This window comes from Cryptomeria japonica, chromosome 6 (assembly GCF_030272615.1).
Source record: "Cryptomeria japonica chromosome 6, Sugi_1.0, whole genome shotgun sequence".
NCBI classification, from domain to species: Eukaryota; Viridiplantae; Streptophyta; class Pinopsida; order Cupressales; family Cupressaceae; genus Cryptomeria; species Cryptomeria japonica.
The window spans coordinates 201,873,043-201,900,283 of record NC_081410.1 but is presented as its reverse complement, the minus strand read 5'-3'; the positions used below and the strand labels follow the sequence as shown (position 1 = coordinate 201,900,283).

The 27,241-nt window shown below is 40.0% G+C and overlaps 1 protein-coding gene across 1 annotated transcript in view; it reads left to right on the top strand.

The window, feature by feature from the left end:
- LOC131069855 (protein DCL homolog, chloroplastic) overlaps window positions 1-25,125 on the top strand; it is a 44,785-nt gene extending 19,660 nt beyond the window's left edge. The window contains exons 2-3 of the mRNA XM_058005435.2: window positions 1,865-1,979; window positions 24,876-25,125. Coding sequence (XP_057861418.2) covers window positions 1,865-1,979; window positions 24,876-25,043 — 283 coding nt within the window. The 3' untranslated portion in view covers window positions 25,044-25,125. The remainder of the gene's footprint in view (window positions 1-1,864; window positions 1,980-24,875) is intronic.
- Window positions 25,126-27,241: the final 2,116 nt, after the last annotated feature.

Below are 27,241 nucleotides of genomic sequence, written 5' to 3'. Positions count from 1 at the left end.
TGTCAAGGTCAAAAACTTACATTCATACATTTAGGTTTATGTTTCTTTGACTCTCTTGATTCGTAAATTTAATTAAAAAATAATATTTATTTTTCTTTTTGAATTTTTGGGTAGCTTTTTCTTGAAATTCTCATTAAAAAACAAGCTTATTTTTGACAATGACATCTTCTGACTTGTATGTCTGTAACTTTACTCAAAACTAAGATGTCATTGTCAGAAATTCATTGACTCATATTTTACTTTTGTGGGTATTGAAATAAACTATATATTGAATTCAAAATTCTACAATTCATCTTCTTATTCTATCGCCAATTTCTTTGTGCAAGTGCCTCTAAACATCCGTTCAAGTTTTTGTATTCCTGTTTGACATTCATTAGTGCTAAATTTTAGTACTTTCAGATTAGATAACACTCAGAAAATTAGAATTTGTTTCTAACTAGGTTTAATTAGACTTATTGATTTTCAGATTTAAGCATAGCAAGAAATGAATGCATAAAGACAAGACCAAAATACCCTGGGAAAACCTCCTAAGAGGAAAAACCCAGCCAGAAAAGATCCTCAGATCTGATTATGGTTTTGATTCAATTGATAGTTACACACTTATCTGAAGTATAGAAGTTGCAGTCATAGAGAAGATGCTACAGAGAACTACATAGCTTGCTGGCAGTGATTATGATTTGCAGCCCTTTGTCTTGCTGTGATCTAGTTGATGATCTGCTGCACTTAAGTGGAGTTCGCTGCCACCTAACTGGTAATCTGCTGTGCCAAATGGAGTTCGCTGTGATCTGCTGTGCATAAATGAAGTTCGCTGCTATCTGCTGTGCATAAATGAAGTTCGCTGCTATTAACAAGGAAGTTCGCTGCTATTAACAAGGAAGTTCGCTATGTTCTGCTACATACAACAGGAGTTCACTTGCCTTGCATTTGTATTTTCGCCCTTTTACTTGAACTGCTTGATTATGTTATGAAGAATGTATGCTTTATTTATAGGAGATCAAACACCTCTAACCAAGTCGGCTTTACCCAATTAATTTGCAAATTAGTTTATTTAATTTCCTTTGTTGTAGAGGATAGGTCGGCCCTATCAAGGAGTGGCGTGGGGACCTTTAGGTGTAGCGTGGGGTCTTTTGGAGTGGCCGAAGAGTATAGGACCTGGCCCCATATATTGGAGAAGGGGCTGGTCCCCTTAGGCGGATTCCAATGTTGCCCAAGGCAATTGGAATCCGCCAGGCCCTAATTATAAACAACAATTAGCATGTGCTCCCCTGCTATAGAACTTCGGAAATTTCATACAACAAGAACACATCCAATCTCTTGAGATCCCTAGAAACTTATTGAGAATTATAGGTTTTTTGGATCCCTCAGAGACTAGCACAAAAAAGTATTTCACCTATTGTAATAGGAACAGTTGTATGGACTTGGCTAATGTTCAAAGTAAGGCACATCTTCCGTTGAAGCATATTTTCTTTCAATTTTGATTTGTACTATATTGATATTTGGCTTTAAAGCATTCTATCTGGGATAACTATGTTATTTTTGGGAAACATTTCCCATTAGAACTACTCCTTGTGATGGTTTCCTTATGTGAGAAGGTATCATGTGAAACAGAACGTATCTGTGCCATTCATCCAGCCACTTGAGGTCTACCAACATTTTTAGATGCAGTAAATGGATTCATTTAATGTTTTAATAGTACAATCTCCAACTTAGATTGGCACAATCATCAACTAGTTACCAAACATATCATATTTTTCTGTTTGAAACTTTGAAGTATGCATAAGCTACTGCCTATGTATAGTTTAATACATTTGAAATATTTTTCACCTAGGGCCCTTGATATCCTTGATAATGGCTTCGATGGCAGGTATAAAGATGGTGAACTATTGAGTTTAGAAGATGAGAAAGAAATAATTGAAAAGGTTCTTCCTTATCATCCACATGCACAAGTTAAAGCAGGTTGTGGTGTTGACTCTATCATGGTAAGTTCTTGTCAACTGACCTATGTTTTGTCTTTTCCTCTGTAACTTCATGACATGCTAGACGAAGTCTTGTCTTTTGTAGCAATTTCCTTTATGTTTAAGCATGCAACTTTGCAAGGATTCTGTTGTGTTATCTACAAGGAATGGGTTTTGGAGTTGAATAATTCTCTTATTTTCTTGCAATTGACATTTCCCATTGAAGAAACCAAATTTTGTCGTGCAATGGTTCTTCTGTGTTATTTTTTTCAACTTATTGCATTATAAACTATTTCTCTTTTGAATTTATCCCATGATCTGCAAGTACATCAACAGTGGAAACTTAGGACTTGAATTTGGCAAGGATTTCTATGTACCAGAAGTCCTCTCATTGCCTTGTAAAGAGATGTGTTCACTAATATAGCTTGGATTTTGAATGTGGATATCAAATCCTAGTCTAAATCAAGCTTGTCAATACACACACCATAAAGATCACCATAAACGTTGAAAAATGTAAGCTATAATCAATTGTTGGTGGTTATTTTCCTTGAACTGAAATAATCAGTATTCCATGGGGACATGTCCCTGCCTGTTGGGGCTGTCCCAGATGTTTGGGGATTTGGAGATGTTGAGGGGATGTTCTGCCTTCGTCACTTTTTAATCCATTTTTTTCATGTACTCAGCATTTTGGAGATTTTTGGGTGTCCCAGGGGTGTCTCCTGTTTTGGAGGGTTTCATAGGGATATCCTGATGTCTTTAATGGGCTGGGAACTTCCCAGTGTCCCCAATGTCAACAATTGTTTTGAAAAACAGAATTTAAAAAAATGTAAAAACTAAAATAATAAAATGGGGTCAGTTTCAAACGGTTATTTCCATAGTCAATGATAGTATAATCTTTTATCTGCTGGGAACAACCTGATGCCCCCATTGTCAATAATTGTTAGGAATCCGAAAAAGAGAAAAACAATCTTTTTTTTGAATAAAAATAAAATGAGGGCATTTTTAAATGGTTTTTTTTATGGTAGTTGATAATAATTAATTTATCGATTTTATATCCATACTTATTGTCTCACATTTGAATTTCAGTTAATCACTCAGTTTTTAATTGCAAATCTCAATGGTCAATGTTGAATTTTCAACGGCATAACTGTTATTGTTATTTGTAATTCAGTTATTGAGGATGTTTAATTATGTTTAGCAAGTTACTTATATCCAGTTGAAAAGCCATGAGATGTATTATCAATAGTTTTCTTGTATATGTGAGACATATTTGCTGTTGCTTGGCTGTCTCCAAAATCCAGGTAAATTTTTTTGCCATTCTTTTAACTCGGAGGAACAGGAAAAACAACTATTATATTTTAAGCTTTTGAACCGGAGGAAAAAAAAGATTTCAAGTTAGCAAAATTATTACCTTTAATTCCCTTAGGTTTTTTTTATGGTAGATATTTGTTTGATTGCAGTTAGGTTATTTCAAGGCAAAACAAGTGAACTTATCATGCCTGTACTATAAGGTTTATAATAATACAATAGCTTCTCATCTGGTGAAATTTCCACAATTTTAACCCAAAGGAAAACACCTAAAACTGGTCAGCAATTTTGTCTCTTTGTTTTTGAGCACATTAATCTATTTGCCATTTAAATTTTCTCAAGCATATTTTTCTGAAAAAAATTCTAGTTACAAACTAACATGGTTGTTACCTTTATTTTCTCTGATTATCGCTTCAATTTATTCTTCTATCTCTTGGGACACAACAATCTGGGGTGGTAATGTCAAAGTTTATGATGATGCAAAACATAATAATCATCCCTCAACTCAGTAAATTCTGCCCTTCCAGATTCAAAATTCCTTTTATCTCAGGTACAAACTTGGGAATATGGTCATAGAACTATCAAAATAATCTCAGGGCTCCGTAGGGTCCTGTGGGAATTTGCTTCAGAACTGTCCTTATTGATTTCGTCAGTGTTTATTGGAGCTCCATATAACCCCCTGGTTGCAAGTTAGCTTACTTAGGGAGCACCAGCCAATTGTATCATTAAATTTATCAGCAGCATTGCCTTTTTGGGCACCTAAACAGGATGCAAGAACCACCCACACTAATTTAATTTATTCTGGATTTATACTATTAGACCTCGAAGGCTGTTCTAATCCATAAGCGCCAAGTTATGTCTATTAAGGTTAGCTAATACTGGTTACATGACTTAGCAGATGCTTTCTCACCTTAAATTGAAACATTTTTCCCTGATAAACTGATGGCCCGAAAATTCATATTGTCTTTAACTGGATTGTCTTTACTCCAGATAAAACATGGTAACACTAGGGTTTTATCACATGGTAATAACTTATCTGCAATGGTTATGCCTTTTTCAAAAGCACATGTGATAATTCTTTTGGATGTTAGGGAACCATATGCTCTAGTTTAATCCTCTCAGCTAAAGTTTCTTTCTTATGGTGTCCACCATACTTACAGGACTCAAGAACTATCTAAAATTTGGCTTGATTGGAGGCAAGACAATTATTGGCAACTAAAATACTCATCAGTAGTAAATGGTATGATATGAATTCTGGACCTGACAATGACTAAACTGGATTGGAAACTTTATTAGCTCTATGGGATCAAACAGGAAAAAGGACCAATAGCAAAGTTTTGGCCTTGTGAGATAAATCTATACACAAGGAAGCTTTTTAATTCAATTTAAGCCAGTTTGGTGTTGAAAAAGTCCAATTTAATTATGTTTGTTGGCCTTCTAAATCATGGCTATGTTACCCTGGTTAATTGCAGGGTTATCACTTCTTACGAGCTCATGTGGATATCAACTCAGTTTTACATCTGAAGGGCAAATGCAGGGAATAGTTTTAAACCCGACTAAATGAAATTTGTCACTAAAGTAATCATTCAGAATGACTTAGAGGCTTAGAGCAATTAACTCAGATTAAAGTTAGATGCAAAGATAATAGCTGAAATGTGGATAATTGCTAAGGTTTGGAATCTTGCACCCTCGTATGCATGGACTCTTATATTTGGACATGATAAAGGGGTTGGATGCAAGGCAAAATACAATTTAACTCCTAGTTATTCGTTTGAATGCTTTTACACAAACCTTGATTTGGGATTAATTGAAGTTATCACTGATTGGGGTCTTTTCATTTAGATATTACACTTAAAATATCTAAGGACCCTGATAGCTTGAGTGTGCCATGATGGTGATGCTTGTCAAATCTCACAGATTCATCTTGGACGCATGGCACAAATTTTAGGGCCCATCTATGACTTACTCGGGGACCGAGATACCAAATGGATGATAGTTGCACAACATCTTGACTTCTTAAGTCTGGCCATGAATGCAAAATTGTCTGCACCAAGCCTGAGAAAAGTTGGACCTTCTTATAAATTGGCCTTGTTGACATATACAAAAACATATTCAACTGATAACTCAGTCAACCACTGAGTAAAGGAAAACATGTTGAAACCCAAGGCTCAGTGACATCAAGTGACATGCCCTGGGATGAAATTACAGTTTGAATAATCAGATCCAGACTAAATCCAGTCTCACAAAAGCTACCTTGAAGGAAGACCTTCAAAGTGGTCTTAATGAGAATTTTAGGGACACGATCTACTCTAAAACTTAATCAAACCATAGAAATAATTGAAGGTACCCTTTTTAGGAGATCTATAGTGGGCATGGTGGGAATGATGGGTCCATTACAGAATCAGATAGCCAATGTGTTAGCCATAATGACAAGAGTAGTCTTTGATTGGCAATGGGCTTAACCTCAACCATGGGAAGGGAAACACATGGTCAGATTCCACAGGACTGATATATTCAAGGTTAACAGAAGGCAGGCATCAAGTTAGGCTTCTTCATCCAAGATTTGAAGAACAAGGGAGATCTGAGAGGGACTGACTCTTCTAAGGCATGTCAGCCAATCCTCAGACATCAACCAGGGAACTCAAGAATAAAGATTCATCACAGAATTGCTTTGCCATTTTGACAATGGCTGAGCTAAAACTAAAGGTCCTCAAATACAGGCAGCAAACTTCCTGGGCTTGTGCATGGTCCATTTTCTACCTTGGCTTGCAGGCCGACACACCATTTCAGAGCCCCATGTAGGTTCAATTTATTTTGTGATCCCAATCAGGAAACATATCAAGTTATCAACACTGAAAATGCTAGGAGTTTCTTCCAATGTGGCCTTTACTCAGCACCTAGCTTCCTTTTTACTTGTGCATGCAACTTAACTACCTAGGGTTAAGTATTGCAGCAGAGCTAACTACAGATGACACCCAGGGTAGGGCAAGGAAGGGAACCGAGCCTCAACCATTCTCCTTATAACACAACATTAGTAACATTATCACAACATGCAAAATCAATGATTCAATTTTCTGATAATGAAGCTTGAACCAGTTTACAACTGATACTAGTCCTCGAACTTATCTAACAAAATATGAGATTTAGTCTACTTCAATATCAAGGATGCATGTAACTCTTCTAAGGTTATCTCATCCGAGTCATCTATGAAACCAGAACACAGACGTGGCCTAATATAAGTGGCAGAAGAAATGCTGAAGGGTACTTAATAAACCCCCTTCAGATATTAATATCAGAAATATCTATCATATAAGCAGTGGTGACCTCCCACAGCACATATAAACAACTTCTGTAAATTTATTCCCTGTCAATGACTTGAACAATCAAATGACTACATTTAAATAAGGCTCCATTCAGTAGCAAGCTCTTCCACTGATCATATTAATCAGATCACAATTGAGCTCACTCAAATTAGGATTTTATGAACTAAGTATCTTGTTTTTTATAAAGATAATCCCCTGGAGTTTGCTTCTTTCTTGTCAATCAGAGCAAGTGGATCTGCTATTCTTCTTGGCTACCCTCACAGCTGGGGCAAGGTTCCTCAAGGGGGTAAAGAGGAATATCTTTGTCCTTGATAGCCAGACCCAATACCAAGTTCCTCCACTGTGCACATGCTAATGTTTCTCATTTCCAATTCACCATCCATTTGGTCCTGCCATTCAACTAAATAGCCCTACCTCAAGCTATAATTGGTAAGGGTACAGAGGAATACTTAGCGGTAGCATGGGTTCGAACAAGCAGTGCATCTGCAATCTCCCACAGCCTACTGGATAAAACTCCTAAGCACATGATGTATTCAGGGTATTCCCCTTTATTATTTAACCAACAATGTTGTTTGTAACTAGGTCTATATATGGGTTCCGATTGCCTTAAGGCAACATCCGAACCCATTTAGGACTGGGCCCTATCCTAAAGGGTAATGTGCCCCCAAGTCTAAACCCAGCCCTATACTTGCACGCCATCCTAAATATCCACTCCACAATAACTATATTGGCGCCAAAAAGGGAAGGAGGCCGACTTGAATTAATAAAGGCTATAGACATATATAAATAAAGATATCTTGCAAAGACAATTCATTCAAGTTCAGCGAATTAGCTCTGCATGAAAAGGTGCGAATTTACAAGGAGGGTGCAAACTTGTCTAGACTTGTGCGAAATTGTCCAAGAGGACATAGGGCATTTTGGTGCAGTCTTGAAGCATGCAAAAGGGGCAGATCTGATATGTAAAGATCAGATTCAGAAAAGCAAGCTAAGTATTGTATGTTGTGCAATAAGAGTGAATACATAATCTGACCTGTGGGTCTTTAATGCTGGGTTTTTCCTCCTTGGAGGTTTTCCTAGGGTATTTGTGTTTGTCTCTTGGTTCCTTGTTTCATTCTTGAATTTACTTGATTATAGTTTACTAAATTACAAATCTGATTAATAAACTAGGGCATGATTAAATGTTACAAATCTGATTATTGATCTAGGGCATGAATTTAACGAACAACACATTCAGTCTTAGAATCACCAACATAAGGGGTTTGATCGTAATTGTAATGCCCTGCCAAGGAAGCCCTGAGGAAAAAAGCCAAAGAAAACATGGAATAATTTTCTTTTTTGAAACTATTCCAAGAGACAACAACAACAACAATACACCAAAGGTATGACACAACATGTCACAAAGCACCACAACATGCATACAAGTGTTGCAAGGGACACTACGACACACAAGAAGAGAACTACAAGACAATTAAACACTGCAAAGCAAAGAGTCTCCAACAGAAGACTAAGCAATCATGGGACAGCTCACCACATATGACTCGAGAGAGAGTGTGACACCTCGACGACGACTGTATATGAACTCACCATCGTGTTCTCTCCCAACCACAAACACAAAGATGGGATGAGGGAATCATCCACCTCCCGTTTACATCAAATAGGCTAACCAACACAAAGCCCAAAGACTAACAACACAATAGAAGCTCTCTAACTCAAACTACCAACATGCGATATCAGGTTGCATCTCAACTACACACAAGTGGAAGACTGAGGTTCCAAAATGCAATCGACCAAAGAGGAAGGCTTGGAACACCTTAGGAATGACCAACAAGGTTTTTGAACCCCTACAAGACATCAAAAGACGAAACAAGATTTCACTCAACTAACTAGGCCATCTCCTCAGTCTTATGTGTGACAATCGGCCTCTTGCGAACAAAGGCACACAAACCAATGCACATGATGCCAAAATTACACTGACAACCCCCAAGGACCACCTCAAAGGTTTCCCAAACAGTCCAAGATGAGACAAGCAACTTTCGAGGATTAGACAATGTTTTGCTCTGCATAACACACCTTGACTTAGACAGGGGACCCCCTCCTTTTGCCCATGCTTGAGAGAGGAATCCAGAAACGAGCTTGTGAAGTTCGATAGAAACCCCGACAGATGATCTTGGCAAAGAATGGAGGGCGTATCAATATCATATTGCTCCGAAACCGCTTCATATGCCGATTGTATTCTTCAAGTCTCCAAAATGCAAGCAAAGCAACACATATCAAAGGGGAAATTGCAAATCACAAAGTGAAAAGAGTGTTTGTCCAAGTTGCGAGCCCTCTAAACCCTGTCATTAAGCCGAGAGAATCCCGAAAACGAGCCCATTGAAATCAAAGCTTTGCCAACAAATTCAAACTATATGAGAATGTCGAAGAAAACCGGACGAGAGAGAAGAAGGCCACACAGTGCGAAGTTAAAATAGATATCAAATGTGGGCATTTCATGAAATTGTTTCTAGTCGTCACACTAGTTAGAAACTCCCGATAGAAGCCCAAACAAAATGATCACGCCCGAAAATCTTTAAGGCAAAGGTAAAGTCGCGTTTGTATAAGCCTCCTATCATCATGCTTTCTAAAGTCGACAAAACCCTTGATAATATTCCTGAGTGCCTGTTGATGAAGGCCAAAATTAAAAATGAGAGCCCGGGCATTTATTTAGAAAGGAAAATGATGAAATCACTTTTTATTATCGGGCCTTCAAAGGTCGATATAATCCCGACATTCCCCTCAAGGCGTCAAAACCATTAAAACATTGGCCATTCAAAACAAGTTCGGCTCTTTTTTTTTGAAAAGCGTTATGATCGGTGCCTTTGTCATCACCTTTAAAAGCTGAGAAAGACCTAATATAAATACCAAAAGCCATCACTAAAATAAATTAAAGTGCATAAAGTGAAGTTTGTGTTCCTTTAAAATCAAACATCTTCACATCGTTTGTTAAATGCCAAACATGGGCCTTATGGTTTGATTTTTTTTTCAAAGCATAAAGATAATAAAATAAAGTGCTCTCGTATTAGCCTAGGGAAATACTGAAAGGTATTTGGCCAAGTCAATGGGGAGGTCGAATGAATTGATGTTCATATGTTTTAAAAGAAACATTTTGTGCCTTAAATTGCCAAAAAAAGACCGATGGAGGGTCAAAAAAAGTACTAAGGTGCTAAGAACTAGAAATGAAATTTGAACATCTTGAAACAAAATGCTTTTGCTTTGCAAAACGCCGATCAAAACACCAAGAGTGTTAGTAGATCCAAAACAAGAATTGCAGAGCTAAAACCCATGATGAATATTGTCAACATACAGGGAAAGGATTAATAGAATGACAACGCAATGTTGTTTAAATGATGAAATACGATATTATTTGGTTCTTGATCTGTTGCATTTTTCATTCAGGTTTGAGAGAGATGTTAGTGCTGTTAATTTAAACCCTAGGTATGATAATTAGATTTATCTTATTCAATTATGCCCTGGTTTATATTAGATTTGCCGTAGTTTAGTGAATCAACATGCATTAAATTGTGCCCTAGATTGTAATCAGATTTGCAGAACTTAGTAAGACAACATAAATCAGAAATATGATAGAAGACAAACAAGCATACCCTGGGAAAACCTCCAAGGAGGAAAAACCCAGCATGAAAGACCCACAGGTCAGATTGTATATTCTCCTCTAAATAACAGTACAATACTTAGCTCGAATCTGATCTTGACATATCAGATCTGTCCTTGTATGCTTCAATGACTTGCCTCAAGATATGCTATGTCCCCTTGGACAATATTACACCAAACTGAATAATTCACCCTCTTCCTTAGGTTCGCACAGCAGAGCTAATTTGCATTCTGATTTTAATTGAACTTGATGATATTGTCTTGCAAAGTGATCTTTATTATATGCCTCCTTTCTTTATTAAGGTCGGCCCTTTCTTGAAGTCGGCCTCCTTATATTTTAGGCGCTAATGTTGTTTGGTGCTAATATTTAATTGTTATGTGTTAGCGTGGATTTAGGATAGGGCCACGTTTAGGGTAGGACCCAGTCCTAAAGGAGTTCGGATGTTGCCTTAAGGCAATCCGAACCCCTATACCCTAGTTACAAACAACAAGTGCGAAGAGGGAGTTCAGAGCACGAATCAGAGAGCGTGTTGTAGAATCGATGGCGAAGGACGACAGTGATGAGAAACACTTCAACTTGGTGAGAGATACAACTGCAGTTCGGAGGACCAAAGTGATGTTGTTCCAAGTCTTTGGGAGACATTAACTAGACATAGAAAGCTACCCAAGAATATGCAGAAACAAAAATACACAGCTAGAAATTCCAGAAAACCAGTTTGTTTGTAAAAAAACATAAATGCCTTATTGTAAAATAGCAGCCTGTGGCTCCCCATTAATGCAATTTAAAACAAGGGGACACAGGTTAGTTATTCCCAGCTACTTGATTTATAGGATTAATGTCAAATAGTTGTAGGTAGCTGAGGAAGTGGTTGAAGGAGGTAGTTGGGAAGTTATGGGAATTACTAGGCATGGGCTAAAGATGCCAAGCTTCTAGAAGGCAGATTGCAGCCATTGGATGGCTTCAATCTTGGCCTCAGACTCATATTGTAAAATCTATAAAAGGCCAATGCCTCTCTTTTGTAAAGGGTTAGATGGTTAGATTTTAGTGGTTAGATTTTTAGGAGTTAGATAGTTAGATGTTTTAGCAGTTAGCAGACTAGGAATAGAATAAGACTGTTGGACAGAGATTGTTGTAATAGCAGTTAGAACAAATCAGTAAACATTGAAGAATGGTGTTTGTCAATCTTGTTCTTTTCTGTTTGCATGGTTTCTTTTCATCAGATTAGCTAGTTAATGTCCAGTGATTCTAATGGTGAAATGTGAAGGTATCCGATCTGATTTCAGGGTCATACCATTGGGGGCTTGCTAATTGTAGATCTCTGTGTATGGTTAGTTTGAACCCAAAACTGTGCTTAGTTCAACTGTGGGTGTTTGTCTCAGGCTGTGCCAGAATTGGGTGCCTGAATGGATATCCATAATCTGAAAACCCTTCCATCCCTTGGAGCTTGCACTATCCTTGTGGAGTTGTGAGTATATCTTTGGCTGAGCAGGGGTTATTTAATTTGAAATCTGTCTACTCGCAACATCAACCATTACTACCATTGTCCTTAGGATCCCTAAAGCCTATCTCTTTTGCTATTTATTTTTCCTAGCTTGAGATCCAAAGCATCGTCAGATGCAGACCGACTTGTTGCATTTGTAAGTCCCCTCATGTTTACCAACAAAACACATCATTGCTGAGTTATCCCAAGCCGCCAAGACTTGACAGTTGGAACCTTGAGGTTGTCCCCATTGTTCATTTAGAACAACATTAGGGATTTCCTTATTCAAGAGAGGATAGGATACTTAGCATTCTATTCTGTGTTGACTTGAAGGAGTAGAAGTACTATTTCCCGCATCAACAAACAACCCCTTCTGGGACTCGGAAAAGCCCTCTAAAAAACAACTGAGGACACTGGTGCCCTAGGTGGACTAGGGTGCCCAAGACACTAGCGTGCTAGAGGGACACTAGCATGGTGTGTTGGTTTTGTCATCCATTGGACGCACATTTGTCTTGACCAGTGAGCAAACCAAAAGCAAGGATCGGTCACTAGGATATGATAGGCGCATTGGACAAAACCAAAGGTGCCCAAGATGCCATAAGAGCATGAAAACACCCAAAAAAACGTGGGGAAGGAGAAAGCAAAATGGATTCCCTAGACACTAGACACCTCCAACACACAAATAGAGAGGATGGGGAGATGTGTAGTGACCTCACCCACCTCCAAAACTTCTGCCCTAAGAAAGGACAAGCACAAAATCATCCTAGTGACACCACAACACCAAAACAAGGCTACACAAGACATCCTGAATGACCTCAAATGGGTTTGGAAATGTCACAACACAACTGGAAACGACAAGGAAAGGCACTAAAGGCCAAGACATCAACATGAGGGGTCTACAACACTCTCCAAGATAATACAAACACATCTAGGTTCATTTTAAGACCAAATTTAAGATTCCTACATTCATTTTAACCATTGAGCAGCATTCAATATAGAAAGGAAAGCATGTCAGTACTACATGCTCAACACCAACACCGAGACAAATAAACTACTCTAACCATCTGATTTATCATTTGATAGCAATCCCTTCATAAGGAGGGTCTAATATACTATTTTACATCATTACAAGGTGTAGGACACTAGGTCCTTTTATTATACATTTGCCATAAATAGTAGAAATTAGAACGTGAAAGGAGAGAATAGAAGAGAGAGAGAGTCCGATGCCAAAGCCTCTGATCTCCAATGGTGGTTACCAGGCCACCTGATCATTTGGAACCTGTAGGTCTGTTGTCGGGAATAATCATTATGTTATGTTGTTATGTTTATGTTGTCGTCGGTAATAATGTGTTACGGTGGTCAGTTAGTTAGCCGACGGGTAGGTAGTTGGAGTCGCGACGGTTGTGTCGCACCCCTTCGGCTGTCATATATTGTACCATCTCCGGGTGTTGGAGGACAGGTAATGTTGACGACGGTTATAATATGAACATCCTCTGACATTAATGGAAGGCTTATTCTGGTACTTCTTTTATAATTGCATTGTACATTGCTGTTCGATTTCTGTATTCTTCCTGTTTACCCAGTGAGGTAAACATTTGGCGCCGTTGTCGACACGAACTCGGGAACAGGAGACACGGAGACACGGATGGCGCACAAACACAATGGGCCTACCCGTTGGTGAGGTGAACCCGGAGGTCGACGATGCCCAAACAGAACTCTACGTAGGAGAAGACACTGCGACGAGAGAATTTTCGATTCTACTCCAAGTAGCCATTCAGACCTACGTGCGACGAGAGGCGGAAGTCCCACCAAGTGCCGTGTGGACAGCGTTAGAAGTGAGTCCGGAGGTAAATCAGTTGATGAACCATCTCCCCCGATTGCTAGCACAGGCATCGTTGGCACAACAAGCTCGCCTGGAGGAGATTGCCCAGGACGAGCGACGCCAACAAATTTTGCAGCAGTACGAGGAACGGGAAGCAGAACGAGATGGCGCCAGGTCAGGGGCATTTGAACCGTGAGCCATACGGGGCGGAATAAAGAACACTTATTGTAATGATTATGTCATATTGTTGGCATAAACTTGTCTTCCACATTATGAATGAATAAAAGTGTTCTACTTTTTATGTCATTAAGTATATAGAAAGCTGTCTGGGAATTAATGCCCAATACACTGAATAAGGACAAAAATAAGCCACAATATATAGATGAACGTGCAGTAGCCCAACGTGCCTTGATCCTTGAACAGCAAGCGGAAAGGCGATAGAGGTATAAGCGAAGAGAGGAGGAACGCTCCGAAGGGGACGGTGAGGCCAGCGGCCACCCACGGAGTCGGGAGGAGTTACTTGCGGAAACCCGCCGTAGGATAGAGTGTACCAAAACTCAGTTGAGGGATTTGAGGGACTTGCCACACACACCAGAGGCTAGGAAAACTCCAAGGAGTGGGGAGGAGGCAGAAGAGGGAGAAGACACCGGGGCTGCCAGGAGTGTCGGAGGGACACCGGGGCACGGCGGTCAAGCACCCCTTATAGGATCTGACCCATCCGGAGTAGGACAACAGCCACCAGTAGTAAAAAGGCAAGGTATGGCACAAAAACAAAAACTTCCAAAGTTCCATGGGGATGGGAAAGAAGACCCTGTCCGCCACTGTTGCACTTGTGAAACAATTTGGGGAGCGAATGGTGTTACCGATGAGGACGAGTGGGTAACACAGTTTCCCGCAACCCTGAGGGGCGTAGCCATCGACTGGTTTTCAGATACGGATAAGGCTAAGATTAGCACATGGGCAGACTTGAAGAAGGAATTTCAAGCAGAGTTTCGTCTCCTAAGAGACGATAATGAGATCGTAGCCGAAATCTACGGCACGAAACAGAGGAAGGACGAGACTGTTCGAACCTACAACCGGCGGCTCAAAGAGCTGCTAGGAAAGATGGAGAACCAGCCGGCAGATGGACTGAAAAAACGGTGGTTCGTGGAAGGTCTAAAGAAATCCCTTAGACGGAAAATGAAGATAGTACCTCCTTCTTCATATTCCGACGCCTATAACAGGGCAATGGATTTAGAAAGTGAACAGAAGACGTCCAAGAAGAAGAAAAATAAATCCTCGTCGGAGGATGATTCTTCTTCTGACAAAAGTGATAGCAGTGATGACAACTCTAATCGGAAGGTACGGGCTCTCCAGAAAGATATGGAACGAATGATGAGAGAGATAAAGGCAACCAAAGGAAGCACAAGCAAGGGCGACGAAGGGGAGTTATGGTGCACGGACTGCCGTACCGACGGACACACCAAGGGGTCTTGTCCGAAAAAAGCATTTTGTGATATTTGCCAGATTGCCGAGCACCTTACCAAGGAGCGTCCGTACAATATGAGGACTCGTAACCAACAGGTTCTCTTTACAGAACCATCTGCGTCAGCCGGCATGTCCCAGCCTGCGAGCAACAACGCCTCGTCTGGCGGCTACCGAAACAACAGGCGAGGAAGAGGCAACAATAACAATAATGGAAGCCGTATCCAGTATGACGCCAAGGGCCGGCCAATTATCCAATGTAGGGCTTGTAATCAGTGGGGGCACTTCGCCCGTGATTGCACGAAGGAAGCCACCCCTCAGCACCTCTGCCGTTGGTGTGGGCCAGGCGACCATGAGGACGCAAATTGCCTGCAGGCAGGGGTTAATCTCCTCAACATTGAGAAGGCTGAGAAGATTGGTGAGAAAGAAGTACTGGCGATCACCCGTGCCCAGACGAAAAAAGCCACTTATCCCGACCCCCGTACAGAGAAGGAGCGATTACGGGAGGCAAAGGCCAATATTGAACGTGAGATGACGACCGAACGACGGGACAACGAGGTGGCGAGTACATCATTCCGTACGGAAGCGGAAAATAACATCATGGAGCAAATCTTGCAGATAGAGGTGTCGATAAAGGTAAAAGACCTTCTAGACTCTATGCCACAATTGAGGACTGCCATCCTCACCAATGTGCAAAGCACTGCATCGTCGAGTGCACCACAGGTAGGGGTTCCCGTCACCGCTACGAAGAGTACACCACAGGTGGAGGTTTCCGTTAGCCCTTCGACTGACCCGATGTTACTAGCCGTGAGCAGTGGTAGACACCCAGCTGTGGTAGAAATGCGTATCCGTGGGACCATTTTGAAGGACACCATTGTGGACGGAGGATCTGGGGTGAATGTACTACCAGAAGAAACATGGAAGCGGCTGGGGAAGCCCACCCTGTGGCCACCCACATTCAACCTGGTGGGAGCGGACCAACACGACATTAAGCCACTCAACCTGTTGATGGCCCAGCAAGTGACAATTGGTATGCAACCATTCTTGTTAGATTTCGTGGTTATTCCCTCAAAGAAGAAAGGCTATGATGCCATCCTGGGGAGAGTGTGGTTGATCAACGCAAGGGTAAACCACAACTGGAAGAAAAATACACTTTCCATGGAGAAGGGAGGGCGAAAATATACCATTGACCTACACACCCAAAATGTCGGCGAAGAGCTCGCCTCTTCCGACTCGGAGGACTCTAATAAAGGGGAAGGGGGTCTCGATGAAAGTAAGGGCAAGAACGCGATGGAGCCGAACAGTGAAGGGGTGCTAGAATTGGAGGGATGTTCTGAATATGAGGTATGCTCGACTAACGGGCTCTTCCACTGGCAAATGGAGGATTACGAAATGTTCCAAAGCTACAGGCTCGAAGTAGAGGAACCAGAGCAACCAACAGAGGTGTACCTGCCGGAATACAAAGAATATTGGAAGGGAGACGCCCTAAACCCTGGCGACGTAAATAATCCAAAGAGTGTCGGCACCGATTGGAACCCTGTGTGGAAGGCCGCAGCCTTCAAAATCTTTATTATCCTTCTTCTTCTTATGTATGGGAAGGAGGTCGTGGTCCCTGTAGAATTTGTGGTTCCAGGTCTTTCAATGACCAGTGAAAATAGATTGGCCACCAACGGGTACAAATTGAAACCTTACCACGCGAAGCGCGCAGGGGACCCGAGAGGCCAGACAGACACTCGAGAGCCCAGAGGGGGACCCGAGAGGATGGAAGGGGACCTAAGAGGCCGGGCAAGCAACTCGAGAGGCATGGGACAAAAGCAGGAGACTTTTGGGCGAGAAAAACCGAGAAGGATGAAGGGCGATCTCAGAGACAGGGGACCCGAGCCGAAGACTCTCTAGACAACTTAAAAAAATAAAAAATAAAAATCGCACGGTCGTACGATACCGACCGTACGGTCAAAAAAAAAAGAGAGAGAAAAAAAGAAAAAAAAGAAGGGGAAAATGGCCACTGTACGGTGGGGCCAAGGTGACAAGGTGACACCACCGTGCGGTGGAATCACCGACGGTGACACCACCGTGCGGTGGAACCATCGTGCAGTGGGAGCCACCGAAGGCCGCGCAAGGATATAAAACGCCGCACACCGCTGAGGAAAGGAAGAAGCGACCACACCGCACAGCCGACCTTGGCAATAAAACCCCGCGGAGGAAGAAGACATCGAACACGGCCGAAGGCACATCACCGCGCAGCCAGGGAAAGGGATGCACCGCACGGCCGGATCAATACACACAGCCCACGAGCTACCGCAGGGAGTGAAGCGGATGGATGGGGTCGAGGGTTCTTACAGATTGATCCGCCGCTTAGGGAGAGCAGGATTTCGCACAATTCCACACAGCCACGTAAGGGCAAAACGATCGCCACAGGTAGACCAAGCAGCCACACGATTGGAGGTGGTATGGCGGGACATTACAGTGCCTAAAAAAAAAAAAAAAAAAAAAGTCGACGGATTGACATCATAAAATATCACAGAAATGATGTGCGCCATGGACTTTCGTGGGGTTCTGAAGGTTGTAAATTGGTGTTGGTGGCGGGGGCGCTACCCCAGGACCCCGCGAGGGGCGCTGCCCCTCGACCCCGCTGGGGGCGTTGCCCCCAGACCCCCAGTTTATTTTGAGCTACAGAAGACCACGGGAAGTGTTGTGGTTGTCTGTCTTGTGAGAAAGAAGCCTGCAGCTAAGCATTGGCGGGGAAGAAATAAGTCGTAGAGGGAGACGGAGTTGGAGGTTGCGAACAAACAGAGTTTGAGGGAAGGCATTGCAAGTCCGTGCAGTTGTATGACACCAGGGAGTTATTCAGTTCAGTTTTTAGCCTTTGGGGAGTGTGATGGAGGATTTCAGGTGTCTCCTAGCATTTGTGCCAACAGGTTGTGGCCACCTCCAGGCATGACTGGTGCGCTTTGAGGAACTTGGAGTATGTCTCGGCTGGACGTGAGGTTGCCTTGGTGGATGCATAGAGGGCTCGGGAGGAGCTGACCACCAGGTTGGAGGCAATAGTCGCGTGAGACTTAGTTCAACGTACCCAGGAGTTGGATGCCGGGAGAGCAGCACGGATGGCTATTGAGGACAAATTGGCTAGGGAGACAGTGTCATTTGAGTAGCAGTTGGTGGAAGCTGAGACTGGAAAACGTGTTTTGCAGAGAAGTTTGGGTTAGGCACAGGAGGACTGTGATGGCAAAGGAAGCAATATTGGTGAAATCCGCACTTGAGCATCGGATGGTAGTAGAAAAGGGTTTTCAGGCGAGGATGTAGCAAGTGTATAAGATCCGGGCCCGACTAGCGTCAGTAGTTCCTGCCGTTCATCTCTATTTTGTATTAAGTCGTCGGAGTCGACTTCTTTTCTTGGGGGGGATGATGTTGTCGGGAATAATCATTATGTTATGTTGTTATGTTTATGTTGTCGTCGGTAATAATGTGTTACGGCGGTCAGTTAGTTAGCCGACGGTTGTGTCGCACCCCTTCGGCTGTCATATATTGTACCATCTTCGGGTGTTGGAGGACAGGTAATGTTGACGACGGTTATAATATGAACATCCTCTGACATTAATGGAAGGCTTATTCTGGTACTTCTTTTATAATTGCATTGTACATTGCTGTTCGATTTCTGTATTCTTCCTGTTTACCCAGTGAGGTAAACAAGGTCCATAGCACTGTGCTATGGAGATAATCACACGGCCTAAACACAACAAATACATAATACACTTGTGGAGAAAGGCTTACACAGACGCCAATCATGAAGTATACACATCATGTGATAATCAAGGAGTAAACACCAAAATGGAAAGGAATGTCACACCTCTTGGGTGCTACTTAAGCTACAAAGGGGTTAGGTATTATAGTGATGGAAAAGGAGTGTCATCGTGTAGCACGAAGGTAAGCTCACATGGAACTGAGTGATCCTCTCAAGGAGACGAGGAAACTTGCTCATACTAACTCAACATCCCAAGGACAGTCACATCTTTCCCAACTCATCCTAGGCCTTTACAAGTACTCTAGGCAGAAGGCGGAAACATACTATCACTTAAATTAATCCATTTCTCATGTTTTGTTTAATTTTAACTTGTTTTTCAACACAACTTCCATTGTGTTAACCAATGCAGTTATATGTGCTTGGGCCCTCATTGGGAGCCACTCTCATAACTGGTCCTAATAGCTTCACCCTAGGATCATTGTGCTCTCCATGAACACAAAAATACATCTCAAAATTAAATTCATAACACAATGCAGAAACTCTCAATTTCCACTACTAATCACAACATAGGCATAAAGTTTCAATTCCTAATAAATCCTTGTAACGGGATCAAAATCGATCCAAATCAAAATTTCATACACTAATTCCATTTTTCCACATTATAATCTACCATTATTTGACATAAATTCCACCTTTTAATCACTTTTCCTATTTTCACCCAAACTAATGAATTGTGAAATCCTCCATTGAAGGAGCTCAAAATCACATAAAACTTCATACTTAAATTTAAAAATCTAACAATACCCTTTTGATTCTTAGGTGCTTGACAATCCCTTTTTATTACAAAATTATCAATTCACCCATCCTATATAAAATTTGGCATGATAACATTTCAAAATGCAAATTTTCCCAAAATTTATCACATCTAATTATCTACTCAATCAAATGAAATGATTTCAATTAACAAAATGCTTATTTCATCATGCTATTCATTTGCAACAAGAAAGAAAGAAAAAGATGGAGAGATGAGGGATAAATGGCACTCATACCTCAATTTTGCTTTAAATCAAAACTCGATATCTAAAAACATACCAAACAAAAGGCCAAATCCTTGGAGCAGCATAATCCCTTCTAACTTCCTAATCTTTTGCAAAAAGCTCCATCAAATTCTCCGAACAATTCACTTCACAATCAAATTTCCAAAATTCATGCATAGAGAGGGTTTTTTCTCTCTTCAAAATTTACAAAATTCATGCATAGAGAGGGTTTTTCTCTCTTTACATTTACCAATAATATCCATTCTCACCCTAAACATGCAATGCCCTTTAGAATTAATATATGTAAGCTCTGATTTGCCTCTTCAAATAATAATATGCCAATTGAACTATAAATCACAATTTAATATTAAATTTAAGATAGTTAATAATATACTTCCTTTTCTCCCAAATTTTACCCTTGAACTTAAAACAAGCATTAGAAACCTAATCTTTTGCATAGGACATACAGTATATCATTAAAAGACAAAATTATTTAATCATTAAATTTATGGGAAATCATTATTTAAATCATAAAACTCACTTTTGCAACTAAATGCACAGCGAATATAAACTAACACTAGGCACTCTTTACTGGGCATTCACATGAGGGTTAGGGTTTCCAGACATTACCAATCGTGTTAATGGGGGGTATAACACGATCATCACATGGGAAATCATACTCAATTGAGTATGACAAGTAAGACTTAGTGGGATTTGGCCAGTTTGATATCTCTAGTTAACCACCGTCAGGGTACGCTGAGATTTGTGGAGCTAGGCAGAGTCGATACTCGGTACCAGCGGCCACTTAAACACACATGTTAAGCGTACCTGCTCAATATACATATAAATAGCTGAAGCATTGAAGGCCATAAGGGATTCTAACATCATGTCTAATCTCATTATATTTAAATGATATAACATCATTATCTATACATCTAATCATGAATTTAAGCACAATAATCATAGTTTGGGCAAGCCCACAACACATACACCCATCTCATAAAACATAGCCATAATTAATCTCATTTAACACAGCACCAAACTGCAATAATTAATGTTATACCATCCATCTAGCATCAAAACGTTCAATGAGTATCAACACATTATCTCACTTAGGCTAGGGTTAGGGAGGCATTACAATAATACAAGACCCATGTCATTATCACTTGAATGTTAAGAAATGCAAGGATTTTAATTCTCATTTTTGGCTCAAGCTGAAATCACATAATGGAAATGACATTAAGTCAAATGATCAATTATGAAATAGAATAAACTCAATTTCTCAACCATCAGCATCATGGCTCAGCACATCAACCAGGACAACATCAACACAAAGGTTCCGAATGCTTAGACAACCCAAAAACCTCAACTCAAGAATGACTCTACAATAAGATGGTAATACTAGCACATAAAGCCTCAGTAATTAAAGGGCAAGAACTTGAGTCCATGTCGTAACCCAACAACATGGAGAACACACAAATAAACCAAGAGAACTCATGAATTGACAATACCATAATTCCAAGTATTCTAAATCTAAATATAGCGCCAGCACTGAACTACCTCAAGCACATACAGATTTATAATGATAAATGATTATATGTTCTTTTAATTCCATTTCCCATGCCAAGAACACCTTGAGTGCTTTCAGCACGAAACTCATTCAAAATCTATTCCATTTGTCCAAATATTCATGCATGGTGGTAATTAACTGGTTGGGATGGGAGTGAACATGTAAGGCCTAAGCAAGAACACGTAGCAGCAAGGTCATAGTCAGCCTTTAGAAGGCAAGTCATAACTGTATAAAACTCCATTGCAGAGATTTCGATTCCCATAAAAAGGACTTGGATCAAGCTGAAATCACTAAAAGTAAACATCATGAGGTAAAATGATCAATTAAGAAATAGCGTAAACTCAATTCCTTAACCATCAACCAGGATGACATCAACACAAAAGTTCCACACCTTTAGACAACCCCAAAAACCTCAACTCAAGAATGACTCTACAATAAGATGATAATATTAGCACATAAATCCTTATCAATTAAAGGGCACAGAAATAAACTGAGAGAACTCAACAAATGACAATACCATAAGTCCAACCATTCTGAATAAAATGCCAGCACTGAAATACCAACAGCACATATAATGGTCGTCATCGATGATTATATTTCCTTTTAATTCCATTTCCTATGCCAAGAACACCTTGAGTTCATTCAGCACAGGGGAAAACTGACTCAAAATCTATTCTATTTGTCCAAACATTCACACGTGGGGCAAACTAGCTGGCTGGGATGAGAGTGAACATATAAGGCGTAAGCAAGAAGAACAAGGAACAGAAAGTCATAATCAGCCTTTAGAAGGCAAGTCATAACTGTCTAAAATTCCAATGCAAGGATTTCAATTCCCATCAATTAAATGGCAAGAACTTGAATCCATATTGTAACCCAACAACATGGAGGACACAAAAATAAACGGAGAGAACTCATCAATTGACAATACTATAACCAACAATTATATTATATTATAACAGCACTGAACTGTCGCAACCACACATGATAATTAACGATTGTATTTCCTTTTTGTTCCATTTTGTATGACAAGACTACCACAAGTGCATCCAGCAGTATGGGTTACTCACTCAAAATGTGTTCTATTTGCCCAATCATTCACGCATGTTGGTAATTAGCTGGTTGGGATGAGAGTAATTATGTAGGGCCTAAGAAAGAATAGCCAAGGAGCTGCAAGGTCATGATCAACCTTTAGAAGTCAAGTCAATTGTATATTACTCCAAGAGTGAATTTCCAGCAATTGGTTAGAATACTCCACAAGCTAGACTTTCAGGCTTAACACAGAATACTCTTTTAAAGAGGAAATTGAATCAGTAACATAAAATTATCAGAAGATCTTCTAAATTTTAGAACAAAGACACACTTTAGAAAATCCAAATTCAAACAAGAGATGCATCATGCATAACTAGACTCATTCCAATCACAGGTTTAAATCAGGGATATCACAGCTAAACCTTATGCTTGAGAGCAGGAGTTAAGGTATGACGTGGTAATCATTATTCCCTTGTTTGGAATTCTTTTCCCATAATTTATTCAGCCCTTCTTTTGGACCATGTTCTGTCTTCTGGTTAGTCAACTGGCTAATTCCTTCGGCCGCAGCTAAACTGGCTCCAAAACCACACGTCAATAACAGGAAAAGTCTAACACGAAATTTTTCAAAAATTACAGATCGTTGATCGTGATTAGCAGAATTAGTTGCAACTTTAATTTTTCGAAAGTCAATAACACGAGTTTTATAACCTCGTTTTGGAGCCAGTTTAGCTGCGTCCAATTCCTTCCTCAGCATCTGCTGTCTGATTTATTCTCCTTACCTGCACTGCCCTCTTACCAAGAATTCTGACTGCATTAAATCTAGCATTTTCTTCACTCCCTGTTTACTGCCCTATTAAATACTCTGATTTAATATGGAATGGTTTTTCTGCCTATTGCTAGATTCTGTTTGACAGCTTGAATTACTCACCATTATTCTTCCTTGGATCTAATTTTCCTTGTGTCTTTCCTAGCCACCTACCACATCCCCTGAAGGATTAAATTCAGCATCTTTGTAAATCTGATTTCCTTTCCTATTAGTGGTGCTGTAATATTTTTGCTGGAACCTTCCCCTAAATCCCAAATTCATCCTCTTTTTAAATCAGTCAGCTATCCTTTTATTAAATCTGATTTGATCCCTGGTTTCCTTGATGCCACTACCCACAATAAAATGATCCTGATTCCTCCTTTTTTATGTCGGCTGTTCTTTGCATCAATTCTTTTCTTTTCCAAACCCTGAGCTTACTTTCGTTTATCTGTTTTTCCACTGCTGCACTCCTCTGACCATTAATTTTTAACTGGTTTATCTGGGTTTGTATCATCATTCTTACTCCAGGCGTTCAGATGCTGATCTGGAAGTCACTTCTCTTTCCAAATGCCACTTCTGCAGGGTTGACTCTATTGCCTCCACTTATGAACCCCTTTATCCTTTTTCTACAGTGTTTGCCATCTCTGATTTCTGTTTGTCTGCACACTCAAATCAGATGGGATCATGATACCATGTGGTTGATATAAACAGATTGCCATTCATTAGGATAATCATAAAAGACGACATGACTATATTAACATAACCTTAAGACATCAACAACCAGCTTATCCTAATTGAATTAAGTTCAACCAAGATAAAATAACCTCTATTACTCACCATGTGTTCCACAGCGTATTGGATTCTAAAAAATAATAGTTTGTTTGCAATCCCTGGATTCAGAATGTATGATAGTATGGTTTAACTGGTTTGTTCCAGTATCATCAGACTCTATTAAATGATTATTTGCTCACAATGGATGTCAATATTCTAAAAGTTACACATAAGCTACAGAACAGGTTGAACAATTTCTAATATTGTTTTTCAATCTTATATCCAATTTGCTTTTGTCCAACATGAGCAAGCCAATGTTAACCTTATCTAGAATATTATTGTGAGCACTCGGACATTATCTATTTAATGCCTTACTAGAATAGGATCATTTTTTGCCTTGGCTTAGGCTAGGACACGTACATTTTGGGAACATAGAAGACTTATATAGGTTGAAGGTTTTACATACAGTTGACATTGGTATTATTTAAATAATAAAGAAGCTACTGAACAGGTAGTGTGATATCTAATATTGTCTTTGCTTTCTCATATCAAATTTGTTTTCCTATTAGGCTAGGAACATTAAGAGTTTTCTTCTTAAAGTAGAAGCATCTTAGGGATCTTTCCACATTGTTTCAGGAGTTTTACTCCATTTTGCACTGTTCCAGATTGCATAAAATCTGAAATCACATAGACTTAGCTTGCTATATAGCTTTATGAAACTCAAAAGTGCATGCGGATATGACTTTCAAGTAATATTGAAGGATTCTTCATCTTGCGCCCAGTAAAGTGGCTCTTTAGCATGGATTTTATAATTGGTGCTTTGATGTATATTAGTATGGTAGAGGTTGGAAAATTTAGATGATAGAAATGTTTACTTCAATTAATATTTGACAAAAAAAATTCATCTCAACTGTTTGCAGGTTGGACAGCACCCACAATTTGGGTCCACCCGTTGCTTGTTTATTATACGGAAGAATGGACAACGTGAAGACTTTTCTTATAAAAAATGTTTGATTGGACTTATCCGGAAGAAATACCCCTCCTCTGCTGCAAAGTTCATAGACAGACATTTTAAACAAAGTAATTAACAAGGCCTTATTGGTGTAGCATTTTAAATATGAGAATTTAGAGTAAACTTAAATGAACATTGAACACTGATTTTTAGTGTGAGTTCCTGGCATTCATTCAAAGCTTGAGTTGTTTTCAGTTCATAGAATGTCTTTTCTTACCCAAATGTTCTGAGTGAATGACTGCTTTAGTAGATGTCATGAGCGTTTAGCTGCAGGTGCATTGATATGTAGGGCAGGCAGGCTTTGGGGGATTCACTAAGGATTATGCACTATTCTACAGATGATGATATCTTGCCAGCATTTTGGAAGTTGTTACTTGTGATATACTTTCTTCAATGAATCAAGTGAATCTAGATGCCTACAAATTCTTTAATTTCTAGATCTCTGCATGATATCATATTTTCTTTTCACTACAGTACAAAATTATAATCAGTAAATGATGCTTTTTGTTGCTGTTCATCCCATCTTTTACCTGTTTTGGCTGACTTAGAGCAGCAACTAGCCAGCTGGATGTCCGAAGATTACATCATAGAACCAATTGTGCAGATCTAAGATGAGCATCAACATGATTTATTTTCTTGATCAGATGCATCTAAACTATTAATTGCTCCACTACGTCAATCTTTCTATCCGGGTCATTAGATTTGTCATGTAAATATATTTATATAGTTAAAAAAAGATGGATCCCAAGGATTAGAACATTTAAAGATAAAGCAAATAGTTCAAATTCTTGTGCTTTATTGCCTTAGCTTACAACCAATTATACACTTGGATATGCCTCACCTTCTATCCTGATGCACCCATCCTCACTGTCATCCTGGGGACATGGGGACAACAGGGGACATCCCCGGGCCATCCCAATTGTGTAGATCAAAGATGAGTATTGACACGATTTATTTTCATGATCAGATGCATCTAAACTATTAACTGCTCCACTAAGTCATTCTTTCTATCTGGGGCATTAGAATTGTCATGCAAATATATGAATATAGTTAAAAAAAGATGGATCCCAAGGATTAGAACTCATAAAAGATAAAGCATATGGCTCAAATTCTTGTGCTTTATTGCCTTAGCTTACAACCAACGAGACACTTGGATATACCTCACCTTCTAGCTCGATGTACCCATCCTCACTGTCATTCTGGGGACATGGGGACAACAGGGGACATCCCTGGGCCATCCCATCTTCTAGGAAAACCAATGATGCATCCCCCTTTTTTCATTTTGGAAAAAAAAATGTCTGCTTAAAAGGGAAAAAAGATTTCACAGGGGAAACAAAGAAAAAAGTGTTGGGGCATCCACAAACTCTCTCATGCTCCATATGAAACTCTAAACAAACCTTATATGTAACCACTGTATTTATGAGTACTTGCTAGAAACTCGGTGAGTCCATACAAAAAACTTGCTGAATGGTGGGTTGGTGCAAGTCAGGTCTAAAAAGTGGCCAAAATGTGCTGTTTTTGATTATTAAAAGCAGCAATACAAGGGTGCTGACCCTATATACAAACAGCTTGTAGGCAGTATAAAAGAAGAGGCAACAAAACAAGGGTGCTGACCTTATATAAGCTTAGGCTGAACAAGCCATTAACAACAGTTTAAAAAACCACTATTAAAAGGCCTACCAAATCATCAACAACACAATAGTAGAAAGCTAGGATCCCAACTCAAGAGGGAAGGATCACCCACAACTCGACACAAAAGAGTTGGGGGTGGGGGGCGGGGGGTCGGGGAAGACTTACCTTTTCGCCTACGACAAACAATAGTCGAGGCGATACTATTATTAGGAACCTCATTGCAAGAGGGATCAAGCATGGAAAACCCCTCAAAGTGTCTATCAACACTTGGAGCATACTATTGCTGCAAAACAACACTTGGAGTAGTCTGTTATTGCAAATCACCAGGAGCAAATTGTTGCTGCATTTAGAAGCAACATGAGTAAAAACATCAAAGATAGAGGAGTTCACACTAGTAGGATCCAAGGGGGGCAACAAAGGCCACAACAATAGTAAGAGGCACCACCTCATCTCAATAGGAGTCATCATTAGCATGTGAAGAGTCATTAGAATTAGAAGTATCGACAGTCAAATGATCTTCATTCGCATCTTTCCACCAAGTCGCAATAACTCTACGGAGCAAGAGAGAACAATTAGTAGCTAAGTGATCAGTTGAGAAGCATATAGGACGGACGGGGGAGACACTCATAATCCAACGATTGA